Here is a 17045-nt window from a genome sequence, read left to right as displayed (position 1 = left end):
ATTACAGCCATATACTGAAAATAATCCCGTCATACAGTGCTGAAATAATACAATCATATAGTACAGAACTTTTATACGGTAATACTATTCTATGTTGCTTTCTCGGACTGCGGTGGTCTCACACCTCTCTACCATGGCGGTATAATGCCGGTACTTGCTGCAGACCTTCCATGCCGCCCCCGGAGCCAGCTGACAGCAGTGATGGCGGCTCCGTCACTTGTCAGCGATAGTGAAGGCAGGTGAAGTGCGCCAGGTGAGTGCGGGGGAGGAGTACACCCATCATCTCCCGGCACGGGACATCACTCCCCCTGCATGCATACATTATGTTATATATACCAGGCGCCCTCAGGCAATAATCGGGCAGAGCCGGTGCCCCGGGGCCACCCCGAGTGTACGGGAGATACTCAGTGCTGAGACTGAGGAGAGGACACAGGGACATTAGCACTCGAAGAGCGGCCCCCAGATGTGTCCCCTCCAGCAACTGTCACATACAAGGCATGATGAGACCTGTAGTCCATCTGCAGCCGTGCATCAAAAGTGTCAGCACTGCAATGTGATAAACTGTTGTATCTAATGCTATCATCTGCTGAGCTGTGTATCTAATCCTATCCTGTGTGATACTGTCTGCTGAGCCGTGTATCTAATCCTATCCTGTGTGATACTGTCTGCTGAGCCGTGTATCTAATCCTATCCAGTGTGATACTGACTGCTGAGCTGTGTATCTAATCCTATCCTGTGTAATACTGACTGCTGAGCCGTGTATCTAATCCTATCCTGTGTGATACTGTCTGCTGAGCTGTGTATCTAATCCTATCCTGTGTAATACTGACTGCTGAGCCGTGTATCTAATCCTCTCCTGTGTGATATTGACTGCTGAGCCGTGTATCTAATCCTATCCTGTGTGATACTGACTGCTGAGTCGTGTATCTAATCCTCTCCTGTGTGATATTGACTGCTGAGCCGTGTATCTAATCCTATCCTGTGTGATACTGACTGCTGAGCCGTGTATCTAATCCTATCCTGTGTGATACTGACTGCTGAGCCATGTATCTAATCCTATCCTGTGTGATACTGACTGCTGAGCCGTGTATCTAATCCTATCCAGTGTGATACTGTCTGCTGAGCTGTGTATCTAATCCTATCCTGTGTAATACTGACTGCTGAGCCGTGTATCTAATCCTCTGCTGTGTGATATTGACTGCTGAGCCATGTATCTAATCCTATCCTGTGTGATACTGACTGCTGAGTCGTGTATCTAATCCTATCCTGTGTGATACTGACTGCTGAGCCGTGTATCTAATCCTATCCTGTGTGATACTGACTGCTGAGCTGTGTATCTAATCCTATCCTGTGTGATACTGACTGCTGAGTCGTGTATCTAATCCTCTCCTGTGTGATATTGACTGCTGAGCCGTGTATCTAATCCTATCCTGTGTGATACTGACTGCTGAGCCGTGTATCTAATCCTATCCTGTGTGATACTGACTGCTGTGCCATGTATCTAATCCTATCCTGTGTGATACTGACTGCTGAGCCGTGTATCTAATCCTCTCCTGTGTGATACTGACTGCTGAGCCGTGTATCTAATCCTATCCTGTGCGATAGTGACTGTTGAGCCGTGTATCTAATCCTATCCTGTGTGATACTGACTGCTGAGCCATGTATCTAATCCTATCCTGTGTGATACTGACTGCTGAGCCGTGTATCTAATCCTCTCCTGTGTGATATTGACTGCTGAGCCGTGTATCTAATCCTATCCTGTGTGATACTGACTGCTGAGCGTGTATCTAATCCTATCCTGTGTGATACTGTCTGCTGAGCGTGTATCTAATCCTATCCTGTGTGATACTGACTGCTGAGCTGTGTATCTAATCCTCTCCTGTGTGATACTGTCTGCTGAGCCGTGTACCTAATCCTCTCCTGTGTGATACTGTCTACTGAGCCGTGTATCTAATCCTATCCTGTGTGATACTGTCTGCTGAGCTGTATCTAATCCTCTCCTGTGTGATACTGTCTGCTGAGCTGTGTATCTAATCCTCTCCTGTGTGATACTGACTGCTGAGCCGTGTATCTAATCCTCTCATGTGTGATACTGACTGCTGAGCTGTGTATCTAATCCTATCCTGTGTGATACTGTCTGCTGAGCCGTGTATCTAATCCTCTCCTGTGTGATACTGACTGCTGAGCTGTGTATCTAATCCTATCCTGTGTGATACTGTCTGCTGAGCCGTGTATCTAATCCTATCCTGTGTGATATTGTCTGCTGAGCCGTGTATCTAATCCTATCCTGTAAGATACTGTCTGCTGAGCTGTGTATCTAATCCTATCCTGTGTGATACTGTCTGCTGAGCCGTGTATCTAATCCTCTCCTGTGTGATACTGACTGCTGAGCCGTGTATCTAATCCTATCCTGTGTGATACTGTCTGCTGAGCCGTGTATCTAATCCTCTCCTGTGTTCTACTGACTGCTGAGCTGTGTATCTAATCCTCTCCTGTGTGATACTGACTGCTGAGCTGTGTATCTAATCCTATCCTGTGTGATACTGTCTGCTGAGCCGTGTATCTAATCCTCTCCTGTGTTCTACTGACTGCTGAGCTGTGTATCTAATCCTCTCCTGTGTGATACTGACTGCTGAGCCTTGTATCTAATCCTGTCCTGTGTGATACTGACTGCTGAGCCGTGTATCTAATCCTCTCCTGTGTGGTACCCTCTGCTGAGCTGTATCTAATCCGATCACGTGATACCATTCCCAGCAGCACTATGTACTACTCCCCCCATCATCCCCTTAGTGGGGTCCCTACCTGGACACTTCTTCTCGTTGCATGGCTTGCTCTCCTCTGATTGGCCGCTGCACGTTTCCCCTCCATATAAGGGTCCGTAGCAGCTGCGCTCCCTCCGCTGCACCCCGCCGTCACACGTGCTGCTGCAGCTCCCCCACTGGCCCCACAGCTGCCACTTTCCATCCACTGGAAGGAGAAGCCATCATTAACTGACGCAACAGAATACTCCAGTCACCCCCAAAGCTGCACTTGAAAAATTCCGTCTATCTATATAGAGTTAACGTTTAACCCTTACCTGGACACTCTGTGATGAAGCAGTCTCGTACGTCCGACCACTGGCCGTGACACTCCGAGCCGCCGTACGACGGTCCGTTGCACTCCCGGATCCTCTTCTGAGTCCCATTGGAGCAGGTAGCGGAGCAGGCGCTCCAGCCGGACCACTCGTTCCAGTTACCGTCCACTACGGAAAGACACTGAGCAGTCACCACAAGTACTAGCTATAACTCAAAGTGACCTTGGAGAGTTATCAAAGGGACTGAACTTTTATTTTAATTTGTTAATCAACCTCTGAAAGTCATGAGTGTTTGTAATACAGCGCATTCTCTCATTCTGCGTCTCTCTCCCTGACACCGAGCTTAAAGTGCTGTTTTATCTGTCTAATTTATGCACCTTTAGAAGATGCTTTGAACTGCTGCTCTAGAAAGAGTCAATCCATACGCTATTTACATGCACTCCCCTGTGTGAGCGTCTCCGCTCCCCTCCCGAATGCTCAGACTGCATCAGTGTTTGTAATTCATGAGCACAGATTCTTACTACAGCAGCAGTTCAAAGCAGCTTTTAAAGGAGCATAAATTAAGCAGCTAAAACAGCACTTTCAGCTCTCACGGAGAAAGAATGAAGCAAAATAAGGTAAATAATCAAATTAGAAAGACACAAAACTTTGTAAAAGCTGATCAATAATTAAAAGGGAAAAAAAGATTCATTAACTTTGCACTATTTAAGAAAGTTACTGAGAAATCCGCCTCTGTGTATCTGAGGTCTGATCAGGGCTTGTGCTGCACGTCACACTCCGCACTGCTTCACCCGACTAGGTAACCTATGCTACATTCAACAAATGTAGCTCTGCTACCTAAAGCAAATCCAGCTCTGCTACCTCACCACTCAGCTCTGCTACATACAGCACAATAAATGCAGTGTTAAACCCAATAATGTCAAACTGAAAAACGCAACACTTCCAGCTCTGCTACATCTGCACAGCAGGAGAGATGGATTTCCTCACCAGGACATAAGGCGATGTTGCAGAACTTGGTCTGTTTCTCTGGTCCTTTGCATTCTTCACCCCCAAACTGGGGCGGATTGCAAGTTCGGGTTCTCTCCCGGTAACCTCTTCCACACGTTGATGAGCACAGACTCCAAGGCGACCACTCGTCCCAGGTCCCGTGCACTGTGGAAACAGAGAACATACACCGTAGAGGTCAAGAGAAAATCATGTCAAAAACGCGGTGTGTGAACATACTCTTAAACTTTTTTTTAATTAGTTATTTAATTATCCTCCAGGTTTTGCAAAGTCATGATTTTTTGTAGTGTATTACATTGCCTCATTTTGCTTCCTTTTCTCCTGAACACTTTGCTGCTGTCTTTCTATAATGTAAAGTTCAAGCTTCTTTACAAACTGCTTTTAACTGTTGCTCAGCAAGAATCTGTTCATTGTACTCAGTTTGCACATGCGACTTACCCAGTCTGAGCATCTATGCTCCCCACCTGCATGCTCAGACAGGGAAAGTCTTGTACACAGACTAAACACAGTCTACTGATTCTCATAGAGCAGCAATTGAAAGCAGCTTCTAAAGGAGCATGATATGGGCAATAATGAAGCACGGCAGCATAATATACAGGAGACAAGAAAGGAAAATAAGGTTATGAAGGTTAAGTTTACGATATTACAGAAATTCATAACTTTTATAATGCCTACAGGATAAAGAAATAATAATAACAAGAATAAAAATATAATATTAACAATAATAAATGTAATAATAGTATAAATAATAATAATACAATAATAATAATCATAAATAAAATAACAATTATTATTATTTTTATCAATAATAACTAACAATAATATAATAATAGCAATATTAGTGATAATACTAAAAAAAAATATATATTAACAATAATTTATATATATAATCGTCTAAGGGGCACTCCCGTCTGTTTGACTGTCTGTCAAGGAAATCTCGCATCGCTGATTGTGACATTGAGAGGCACAGTCCGGCCGCGAATTTGCCCCTTCCTACTCTCTGTCAGTGCCTGCTCCATACTCCCCTCCAGTCGGCGCTCACACAGGGTTAATGGCAGTGTTAACGGACCCCGTAATGCCGCGGTGTAACGCACTCCGTTAACGCTGCTATTAACCCTGTGTGACCAACTTTTTACTATTGATGCTGCCTATGAAGCATCAATAGTAAAAAGATCTACTGTTAAAAATAATAATAAAAAAAAAAAAAATCATTACTCACCTTCCGGTGCCTTTCCCGCTCCTCGTGATGCTCCGGGCCATGCATTGCGGTCTCGCGAGATGATGACGTAGTGGTCTGGTGAGACCGCTACGTCATCATCTCGCGAGACCGCAATGCATTCTTGGGACCGAAGCGTCGCTAAACGCCTCGCCTGGATCCGGGGGCCGCCGGAAGGTGAGTATATAACTATTTTTTATTTTAATTCTTTTTTTTTAACAGGGATATGGTGTCCACTTTGCTATATACTACATGGGCTGTGTTATATACTACGTCTCTGTGCTATATACTACGTGGGCTGTGTTATATATTATGTGGGCTGTGTTATATACTACGTGGCTGTGCTATATACTACGTGGCTGTGCTATATACTACGTGGCTGTGTTATATACTATGTGGGCTGTGCTATATACTACGTGGGCTGTGTTATACTCTGCGTGGGCTGTGATATATACTGTGTGGGCTGTGCTATATGCTATGTAGGCTGTTATATACTATGTGGCTGTGCTATATACTACGTGGGCTGTGCTATATACTACGTGGCTGTGCTATATACTACGTGGCTGTGTTATATGCTACATGGCTGTGTTATATGCTACATGGGCTGTGCTATATGCTACGTAGGCTGTGTTATATACTATGTGGGCTGTGTTATATACTACGTGGCTGTGTTATATACTACGTGGCTGTGTTATATACTACATGGGCTGTGCTATGTACTATGTGGCCTGTGCTATATACTACGTGGCTGTGCTATATGCTACGTGGGCTGTGTTATATACTACGTGGGCTGTGTTATATACTATGTGGCTGTGCTATATACTACGTGGCTGTGCTATATACTACGTGGCTGTCCTATATACAACGTGGGCTGTGTTATATACTACGTGGGCTGCGCTATATACTACAAGGGCTGTATGCTACTTGGCTGTGGAATATTTTTCTGCTGTATCTGTGCATCATGAATCGTGGTATGTGTTAAAGAGGGGGCCCACTGACACTCTTTCGCCCGGGGCCCTCAAAAACCTGGAGCCGGCCCTGGCTTCACTGATTGGTCACGCCCGGCTGGCCGTGAACAATCAGCGACTAGCGCAGTCCGGCCGCGAATTGGAGCAGAATTTGAACCACTATTCGCTGATTAGTCGCGCCCTGCCGGCCGAATCCTATGTATAAATTGCATTATTCTGAAAACTTCATAAATAAACTGCATACATATTCTAGAATACCCAATGCGTTAGAATCGGGCCACCATCTAGTACTAGTAATAATAATAAAATAATAATAATAACACTAACAACAATAGCAACAAAACCAAGAAAAGTTTAGTTACTATTTTGTTAGTTTGGATTTAAAAAAAAATAAACGTAAAAAAAAAAAAAAAAAAAATCATAAAAATAGATAAAAAAAGTACAAAGAATGCAAATATAATCATAGCCGTAAAATAAAGCATCAACAAAACAAACATTCAACTGTTAGTAAAAGATAATAAATAATCTCTGAAAACACAAAGATATACTATGCTGATAAAATCAACAAAAAGTAAAAAAATATATATTAATAAATAGAACAAAAAATGAAATAAATGTTTGCAAATTAAGTAAAAATAAATCTAAGTAAAAATAGAAAATATATAAAGATATATATATATATTAAAAAAAAGTATTGCGTGAGAAAGTGTGAAGTTTCCGATGCTCATACAATGTATCAAACACCTAAGCTTATGTATCCGCAGGTTACCCCCCCAAGCAGTGGCCGATGGCGTATCACCATGACAACCATCCTTTTGTAATTACTATGTAAATATATACCAGTAATAACATTGTTCCCCGGAAAGGTGCAGCCGGGAGACGTAATTGAGAGCCTCATTCAATATTCACATATTTAGTGCTTACGACGTAATATAAAATACCGCCACAATCCGCAATTATAAACCTCAAAAGGAATCCGCAATTTAATAGAAGCTACAAATAACCCGTGCATTGTTCCTCAGCGTGAGAGATGACATAGTGCCTGCGAATGTGGGAGAACGTGGGACACAAGCGTCTGTCACCTCAGCCAAATTTCAGGATTTTTCTTAATTTTTTTTTTTTTTTTAAATTTTCCTACTTTTACATTTTAAGTCTTAAAAAGTGTGAACAACATAAAAGTCTTTGCACTGTATGTGTCGCAGTCTGCAGTGTGGCTACAACAGTGGTATCGGCGGTCAGCATCAGCGTCAGTAGTGGAGCGTCCATGGAATGAACGGAGTCTACACTTTTCTGTGGAGCATTCATGGAATGAGCAGCGTCTGCACTTTTATGTGGAGCGTCCATGGAACGAGCAGCGTCTGCACTTTTGTGTGGAGCGTCCATGGAACGAGCAGCGTCTGCACTTTTATGTGGAGCGTCCATGGAACGAGCGGTGTCTGCACTTTTGTGTGGAGCGTCCATGGAATGAGCAGCGTTTGCACATTTGTGTGGAGCGTCCATGGAACGAGCGGCGTCTGCACTTTTGTGTGGAGCGTCCATGGAACGAGCGGCGTCTGCACTTTTGTGTGGAGCGTCCATGGAACGAGCGGCGTCTGCACTTTTATGTGCAGCGTTCATGGAACGAGCGGCGACTGCACTTTTGTGTGGAGCGTCCATGGAACGAGTGGCGTCTGCACTTTTATGTGGAGCATCCATGGAACGAGTGGTGTCTGCACTTTTGTGTGGAGCGTCCATGGAACGAGCAGTGTCTGCACTTTTGTGTGGAGCGTCCATGGAACGAGCGGCGTCTTCACTTTTATGTGCAGCGTTCATGGAACGAGCGGCGACTGCACTTTTTTGTGGAGCGTCCATGGAACGAGCGGCGTCTGCACTTTTGTGTGGAGCGTCCATGGAACGAGCGGCGTTAGCACTTTTATGTGGAGCGTCCATGAAACGAGCGGCGTCTGCACTTTTGTGTGGAGAGTCCATGGAACGAGCGGCGTCTGCACTTTTATGTGGCGCGTCCATGGAACGAGCGGCATCTGCACTTTTGTGTGGAGCGTCCATGGAACGAGCAGCGTCTGCACTTTTATGTGGAGCGTCCATGGAACGAGCGGTGTCTGCACTTTTGTGTGGAGCGTCCATGGAACGAGCAGCGTCTGCACTTTTGTGTGGAGCGTCCATGGAACGAGCGGCGTCTTCACTTTTATGTGCAGCGTTCATGGAACGAGCGGTGACTGCACTTTTGTGTGGACCGTCCATGGAACGAGCGGCGTCTGCACTTTTGTGTGGAGAGTCCATGGAACGAGCGGCGTTTGCACTTTTATGTGGAGCGTCCATGGAACGAGCGGCATCTGCACTTTTGTGTGGAGCGTCCATGGAAGGAGCGGCGTTAGCACTTTTATGTGGAGCGTCCATGAAACGAGCGGCGTCTGCACTTTTGTGTGGAGCGTCCATGGAACGAGCGGCGTTTGCACTTTTATGTGGAGCGTCCATGGAACGAGCGGCATCTGCACTTTTGTGTGGAGCGTCCATGGAAGGAGCGGCGTTAGCACTTTTATGTGGAGCGTCCATGAAACGAGCGGCGTCTGAACTTTTGTGTGGAGCGTCCATGGAACGAGCGGCGTCTGCAATTTTGTGTGGAGCGTCCATGGAACGAGCGGCGTCTGCACTTTTATGTGGAGCGTTCATGGAATGAGCGGCGTCTGCACTTTTGTGTGGAGCGTCCATGGAACGAGCGGCGTCTGCACTTTTGTGTGGAGCGTCCATGGAACGAGCGGCATCTGCACTTTTATGTGGAGCGTTCATGGAACGAGCGGTGTCTGCACATTTGCGAGAAGCGTCCATGAAACGAGCGGCATCTGTACTTTTATGTGAAGAGTCCATGGAACGAGCGGCGTCTGCACTTTTATGTGGAGCGCCCATGGAACGAGCGGCGTCTGCACTTTTACATGGAGCGCCCATGGAACGAGCGGCATCTGCACTTTTGTGTGGAGCGCCCATGGAACGAGCGGCATCTGCACCTTGGAAACCGACCACCGCTGCCAGACAGCAGAACACGCGCAGTGCTTACAATATGTTTTCTATTGAGTTGTTTTGAAGCTGCCCATGATTGCTGAAGCGCGCTTTTACTTCCTAATCCCAGCCGTGCAGACAAGTTAAACAACTACGGTGGTCGGTCTCCTTGGCAACAAGCAGTAAACACAGAAAAAAATACTGTAAATTGCAAAAGTGTTTGTTGTGTAAAAACAATGTCCATTCATGAAGATGGGAATAACCTTTTAAAAGGTTATTCCAAAAAATCAAGTTGTCCTCTTTCCATAGGATGACTATGGATGCTCAGCCATCCGGACATTATTGCTCAGGAATCCAGAGAATGGATGCCCCCCTTCTGTCAGTGGCTGAGCGCTATACTCAGCGGTCCCACAGATAATGAATGGAGCAGACACTGCAATGAATGGGGCAGCAGAGCTCCAATCTGGGGGGATCCTGCAGTCGTAAACCCATTTTCCTCTATACTTTGAATTTTGGAGAATAACTCTTTAAACCTGCTGCTGTCCAGAGAAGCTACAAGACTCCGCATTGTGGTTACGATATGTTGGGGGTCGTTACTGAAGAGACAAAGTATGAAGATCCCAAACGATTGCTGCAGAAATCAATCACCGGCCCGTAGGGGGCGCTGGAGACTATTGTAAAATCTCGTCCTATGGACCTACATGTGGGAAATCCGCCTCTCGTGTCATCATAGATGAAATACTGGACTATATTGTACAGCATGACATACAACGTTATATTCTCTTAGTTTATACTTTTTACTAATTGTATCACTGACAATTTTAACATTATTATATTTCAGCAGAAAATGAATCCCAAATCTTCAGATTCAGCTTAATCTACTGTCGGAGGATAAAGTCAAAAGGCTGAAATAGAGACCATACATTAACTGAAAGGGTGGTCTCATGAAGATAACCCCTGTCTATATACCCCATTATTAAAAAAGTGTCATCCAATCATAGCATTGCCCTGTTCTGCCGCAGAAAGAAATCCGTCACGTCATATCTAATTTCTGGTGACTTTAAGAATAAGCCGTCCTGTGTGTACACGAGAGATAGTAACACTATTTCTGGCCATTATATGACTTGTTATCCTACATTTTTCATTAGTTTTCTCCTCTGCAGTGATTCTCATTTTCAGTTGTCTCTGAGCTAGTAGGTGTAGACCAGCTCTTATAATGTCTTCTATACACAGCACACCAAGACATGAGGGACTTCTGCTCTCTTCTCTCTATGTAGCACATGTTCAGAAGCACTGAGCAGAGTAGCTGTGAATCCAGGTATGAAGAGGCAGCTGTAATCTGATCCCTCAGTGACTGAATCTTCTATCTCGTTTTGAGCTGGATGGATTTTAGTGGCTTTTCAGAGCGAATGATGAGCTCAGTTTTCAGAAGTCAAGAGAAAAGCAGATTTCTCTGCAATTTAGAGGTTACAAAGTTTCTTCTGTTCAATTGCAGTATTCATTTACGTAAAAGTTTGTTGAAAAATACAAGTAACCATTAAACCACTTGCATTTAAAAAACAAACAAATCTGAGCCATATTTAACCTTTAACAGATTACTGAACATTAAATTATTTTTTATTTAAAGTGGAAGTACGACATAAAGTAAAGGAGCGTCGACGTCACTTATTGTCAGTTCCATCACCCCGAGCGGCATTCCATTATTCCCATAGATGAAGGTCAGCATGGACCACTTAACATTTATCACACAGATATATATTACATATGTGATGGATCACCACCAGAATTAACATCCCTTTTATAAGTCTCCTGTGAGATCCGCCATCATCAAGAAGTCGAGATGAAATTGGAGCCCAGGTGACAATTCAAGGTCACCATTTATTATGTTTCCTGTCCTCTCAGTTCTACATTGAGTGTTGGCGCCGGATCGGTCTCATTACCGGCCAGGGCAGATTTTCATTTGTTTGTGACATAGTAACAATTTTACCAATCTTTCAATATTCTAATAAGCAGTAATAAGAAATGCCGCCGCCTCATCTGCTCACGGACGCCCATTTTTTGATTGTTTCTATTGGGAGATGCTCCAATTTCCTCTTTGTGGTTGCACTCGGAGGCAGCCTATCCCTTCCCATATTGTCTATATAGACCGTGCAGCCGGGTGTATGCTGCCATTATAGCAGCTGTAATATAAACAGTGTCCATAGACTAATACAGGCTCCCGGAGGGAAAAACGCACATCCATCATCAGGGAGGGTCTGTACGATCTCCACCCTTTAACAATGAGAGGATTCTATTAACTTTGCCCTATAAATATAATAAGAAGACTCTGCTGACCCTGCCCGATAATGAGATGACTCTGCTGACCCAGCTTTCTAATTATGAGATGACTCTACTGACCCTTCCCTCTAATAATAATGAGATGACTCTACTGACCTTGGCCTCTAATGATAATGAGATGACTCTGCTGACCCTGCCCTCTAAGGATAAAGAGATGACTCTGCTGACCCTGCCTTCTAAGGATAATGAGTTGACGCTGCTGACCTTGCCCTCTAATGATGAGATGACTCTGCTGACCCTGCCCTCTCAAGATAATGAGATGAATCTGCTGACCCTGCCCTCTAATAATAATGAGATGAATCTGCTGACCCTGCCCTCTAATGATAATGAGATGACTCTGCTGACCCTGCTATCTAATGATAATGAGATGATGATACTAACCCTGCCCTCTAATGATGAGATGATTCTGCTGACCCTGCCCTCTAATGATAATGAGATGAATCTGCTGACCCTGCCCTCTAATGATAATGAGATTACTCTGCTGACCCTGCAGTCTAATGATAATGAGATGACTCTGCTGAGCCTGCCCTCTAATAATGATGAGATAACTCTGCTGACCCTATCCTCTAATAATAATGAGATGACTCTGCTGAGCCTGCCCTCTAATAATGATGAGATAACTCTGCTGACCCTATCTTCTAATAATAATGAGATGACTCTGCTGACCCTGCCCACTAATGATAATGAGATGACTCTGCTGACCCTGCCCTCTAATGATATTGAGATGACTCTGCTGACCCTATCTTTTAATGATGAGATGACTCTGCAGATACTTCGTTCTGGTGATAAAGTGAGGGTTTGGTTGCCTACGGCTGCATCTTTCCTGGGTGTTAAAAGATGGACGCATTTACCACCTTTGATGCTTCAATATAAAAAGGATGTACATCACAAAAAGCATCTAATTCTGTATACAATGTCACCACAAAATGTCACCCAACGGCATAAACAGCTTCGGTAATGCTTAGAAAATGTCAATATTTAAACCGGTGGCAAAACTAAACATAAACTAAACTAATAATAATGATATGCAGAATGTACAGTATAATATTACCGGTACATCCTGTACAATTCTACATATTAAATAAAAAAGATATTTAATTGTAAATCAATATAAAAGATGCAGCTACGATCGCATCATACCCGGCCGACGGGCTCCATTACAGCATTCCTCAGCTTCATCTTCAGGACTCTGCTCACGTCTGTGCTGCGGACACATCAATGTACAGACAACCTCCCCTGTGCGTCTCACGAGCTGTCAGGAGACGTGTAGTGCAGCCGCGGGGGGCACAGTGCACCACTGACCCTCCGCTCGGATGGGAGCATCGTTCTCTGATCTCTGGTAAGAGGCTCTCGTGCAAAACTATTAATACCCCCCTGAAATTCACCGCCGAGGCTGACAAGTATAGAAATGTGACCGCGGCCGAGCACCGAACATGGAGGAGAGTGAAAATAATCACAATAATGGAATGATAAGAGTATAAACTACAGCACAAATGACATCGAACAATAGTAAAAATATCACATGGAAATAATAATCATCAGCACCAGATACCAGAATAACAATCTACACATTATCACCGTCTGTGATACAATTATAGTAATGAGGAGAACAATAATTACATCCTCTAAGACTCAGATTGTAACTGATACACGTCACTGAAGGCGATCAGCATCAGAGACACGTTACATGTATGATAAGTGGCTGATAACAGGGAGTAATAGATTGTAACTGATACACGTCACTGAAGGCGATCAGCATCGGAGACACGTTACATGTATGATAAGTGGCTGATAACAGGGAGTAATAGATTGTAACTGATACACGTCACTGAAGGCGATCAGCATCGGAGACACGTTACATGTATGATAAGTGGCTGATAACAGGGAGTAATAGATTGTAACTGATACACGTCACTGAAGGCGATCAGCATCGGAGACACGTTACATGTATGATAAGTGGCTGATAACAGGGAGTAATAGATTGTAACTGATACATGTCACTGAAGGCGATCAGCATCGGAGACACGTTACATGTATGATAAGTGGCTGATAACAGGGAGTAATAGATTGTAGATGATACACGTCACTGAAGGCGATCAGCATCGGAGACACGTTACATGTATGATAAGTGGCTGATAACAGGGAGTAATAGATTGTAACTGATACATGTCACTGAAGGCGATCAGCATCGGAGACACGTTACATGTATGATAAGTGACTGATAACAGGGAGTAATAGATTGTAACTGATACACGTCACTGAAGGCGATCAGCATCAGAGACACGTTACATGTACGATAAGTGGCTGATAACAGGGAGTAATAGATTGTAACTGATACACGTCACTGAAGGCGATCAGCATCAGAGACACGTTACATGTATGATAAGTGGCTGATAACAGGGAGTAATAGATTGTAACTGATACACGTCACTGAAGGCGATCAGCATCGGAGACACGTTACATGTATGATAAGTGGCTGATAACAGGGAGTAATAGATTGTAACTGATACACGTCACTGAAGGCGATCAGCATCAGAGACACGTTACATGTATGATAAGTGGCTGATAACAGGGAGTAATAGATTGTAACTGATACACGTCACTGAAGGCGATCAGCATCAGAGACACGTTACATGTATGATAAGTGGCTGATAACAGGGAGTAATAGATTGTAACTGATACACGTCCCTGAAGGCGATCAGCATCGGAGACACGTTACATGTATGATAAGTGGCTGATAACAGGGAGTAATAGATTGTAACTGATACACGTCACTGAAGGCGATCAGCATCGGAGACACGTTACATGTATGATAAGTGGCTGATAACAGGGAGTAATAGATTGTAACTGATACACGTCACTGAAGGTGATCAGCATCAGAGACACGTTACATGTATGATAAGTGGCTGATAACAGGGAGTAATAGATTGTAACTGATACACGTCACTGAAGGCGATCAGCATCAGAGACACGTTACATGTATGATAAGTGGCTGATAACAGGGAGTAATAGATTGTAACTGATACACGTCCCTGAAGGCGATCAGCATCGGAGACACGTTACATGTATGATAAGTGACTGATAACAGGGAGTAATAGATTATTACTGATACACGTCACTGAAGGCGATCAGCATCGGAGACACACTACATGTATGATTAGTGGCTGATAACAGGGAGTAATAGATTGTAACTGATACACGTCACTGAAGGCGATCAGCATCGGAGACACGTTACATGTATGATAAGTGGCTGATAACAGGGAGTAATAGATTGAAACTGATACACGTCACTGAAGGCGATCAGCATCGGAGACACGTTACATGTATGATAAGTGGCTGATAACAGGGAGTAATAGATTGTAACTGATACACGTCACTGAAGGCGATCAGCATCGGAGACACGTTACATGTATGATAAGTGGCTGATAACAGGGAGTAATAGATTGTAACTGATACACGTCACTGAAGGCGATCAGCATCGGAGACACGTTACATGTATGATAAGTAGCTGATAACAGGGAGTAATAGATTGTAACTGATACATGTCACTGAAGGCGATCAGCATCGGAGACACGTTACATGTATGATAAGTGGCTGATAACAGGGAGTAATAGATTGTAGATGATACACGTCACTGAGGGCGATCAGCATCGGAGACACGTTACATGTATGATAAGTGGCTGATAACAGGGAGTAATAGATTGTAACTGATACATGTCACTGAAGGCGATCAGCATCGGAGACACGTTACATGTATGATAAGTGGCTGATAACAGGGAGTAATAGATTGTAACTGATACACGTCACTGAAGGCGATCAGCATCAGAGACACGTTACATGTACGATAAGTGGCTGATAACAGGGAGTAATAGATTGAAACTGATACAAGTCACTGAAGGCGATCAGCATCGGAGACACGTTACATGTATGATAAGTGGCTGATAACAGGGAGTAATAGATTGTAACTGATACACGTCACTGAAGGCGATCAGCATCGGAGACACGTTACATGTATGATAAGTGACTGATAACAGGGAGTAATAGATTATTACTGATACACGTCACTGAAGGCGATCAGCATCGGAGACACACTACATGTATGATTAGTGGCTGATAACAGGGAGTAATAGATTGTAACTGATACACGTCACTGAAGGCGATCAGCATCGGAGACACACTACATGTATGATTAGTGGCTGATAACAGGGAGTAATAGATAATAACTGATACACGTCACTGAAGGCGATCAGCATCAGAGACACGTTACATGTACGATTAGTGGCTGATAACAGGGAGTAATAGATTGAAACTGATACAAGTCACTGAAGGCGATCAGCATCGGAGACACGTTACATGTATGATAAGTGGCTGATAACAGGGAGTAATAGATTGTAACTGATACACGTCACTGAAGGCGATCAGCATCGGAGACACGTTACATGTATGATAAGTGACTGATAACAGGGAGTAATAGATTATTACTGATACACGTCACTGAAGGCGATCAGCATCGGAGACACACTACATGTATGATTAGTGGCTGATAACAGGGAGTAATAGATTGTAACTGATACACGTCACTGAAGGCGATCAGCATCGGAGACACACTACATGTATGATTAGTGGCTGATAACAGGGAGTAATAGATAATAACTGATACACGTCACTGAAGGCGATCAGCATCGGAGACACACTACATGTATGATTAGTGGCTGATAACAGGGAGTAATAGATTGTAACTGATACACGTCACTGAAGGCGATCAGCATCGGAGACACACTACATGTATGATTAGTGGCTGATAACAGGGAGTAATAGATAATAACTGATACACGTCACTGAAGGCGATCAGCACCGGAGACACACTACATGTATGATTAGTGGCTGATAACAGGGAGTAATAGATAATAACTGATACACGTCACTGAAGGCGATCAGCACCGGAGACACACTACATGTATGATTAGTGGCTGATAACAGGGAGTAATAGATAATAACTGATACACGTCACTGAAGGCGATCAGCATCGGAGACACACTACATGTATGATTAGTGGCTGATAACAGGGAGTAATAGATTGTAACTGATACACGTCACTGAAGGCGATCAGCACCGGAGACACACTACATGTATGATTAGTGGCTGATAACAGGGAGTAATAGAGTGCATCCACATGACACAGTCGTGCTCTTCCCCTGACGAAGCTGCGTCTGCAGCGATACGCGTGGGGCTCTCGCCTCACCCCTTAAGCCTGTCTCCTGTCTCTATTAGGTATCTGGGCTCATGGTATACCATTGTTCAGAGTTCATGCCGTTCCTTTGGAATATTTTTTCCTCTCTTTACTCCCCCCCCCATCTTTTCTTACATCTTGGCACCCATTGGGTTATTATTTGATTGTAGGGGAGTACCAGTGTATGCCGATTTGAGGCTTTCGGGCACATGCTTGTAGCCC

General features: G+C 44.1%; 1 protein-coding gene across 9 annotated transcripts in view; it reads right to left on the bottom strand.

The window, feature by feature from the left end:
• Window positions 1–17045, bottom strand: part of ADGRB1 (adhesion G protein-coupled receptor B1) — a 478004-nt gene that overhangs the window by 295029 nt on the left and 165930 nt on the right. For all 9 annotated transcript variants that reach the window (XM_077271339.1, XM_077271330.1, XM_077271332.1 and 6 more), the window contains exons 5-7: window positions 4061–4225; window positions 3077–3241; window positions 2803–2967 (exon numbers count right to left, since the gene is read on the bottom strand). In XM_077271339.1, the coding sequence (XP_077127454.1) occupies window positions 2803–2967; window positions 3077–3241; window positions 4061–4225 (495 nt within the window). The remainder of the gene's footprint in view (window positions 1–2802; window positions 2968–3076; window positions 3242–4060; window positions 4226–17045) is intronic.

This window comes from Ranitomeya variabilis, chromosome 6 (genome assembly GCF_051348905.1).
Source record: "Ranitomeya variabilis isolate aRanVar5 chromosome 6, aRanVar5.hap1, whole genome shotgun sequence".
Classification (NCBI taxonomy): domain Eukaryota; kingdom Metazoa; phylum Chordata; class Amphibia; order Anura; family Dendrobatidae; genus Ranitomeya; species Ranitomeya variabilis.
The sequence above is the reverse complement of the archived record's forward strand: the minus strand, read 5'-3'. Positions and strand labels throughout refer to the sequence as shown.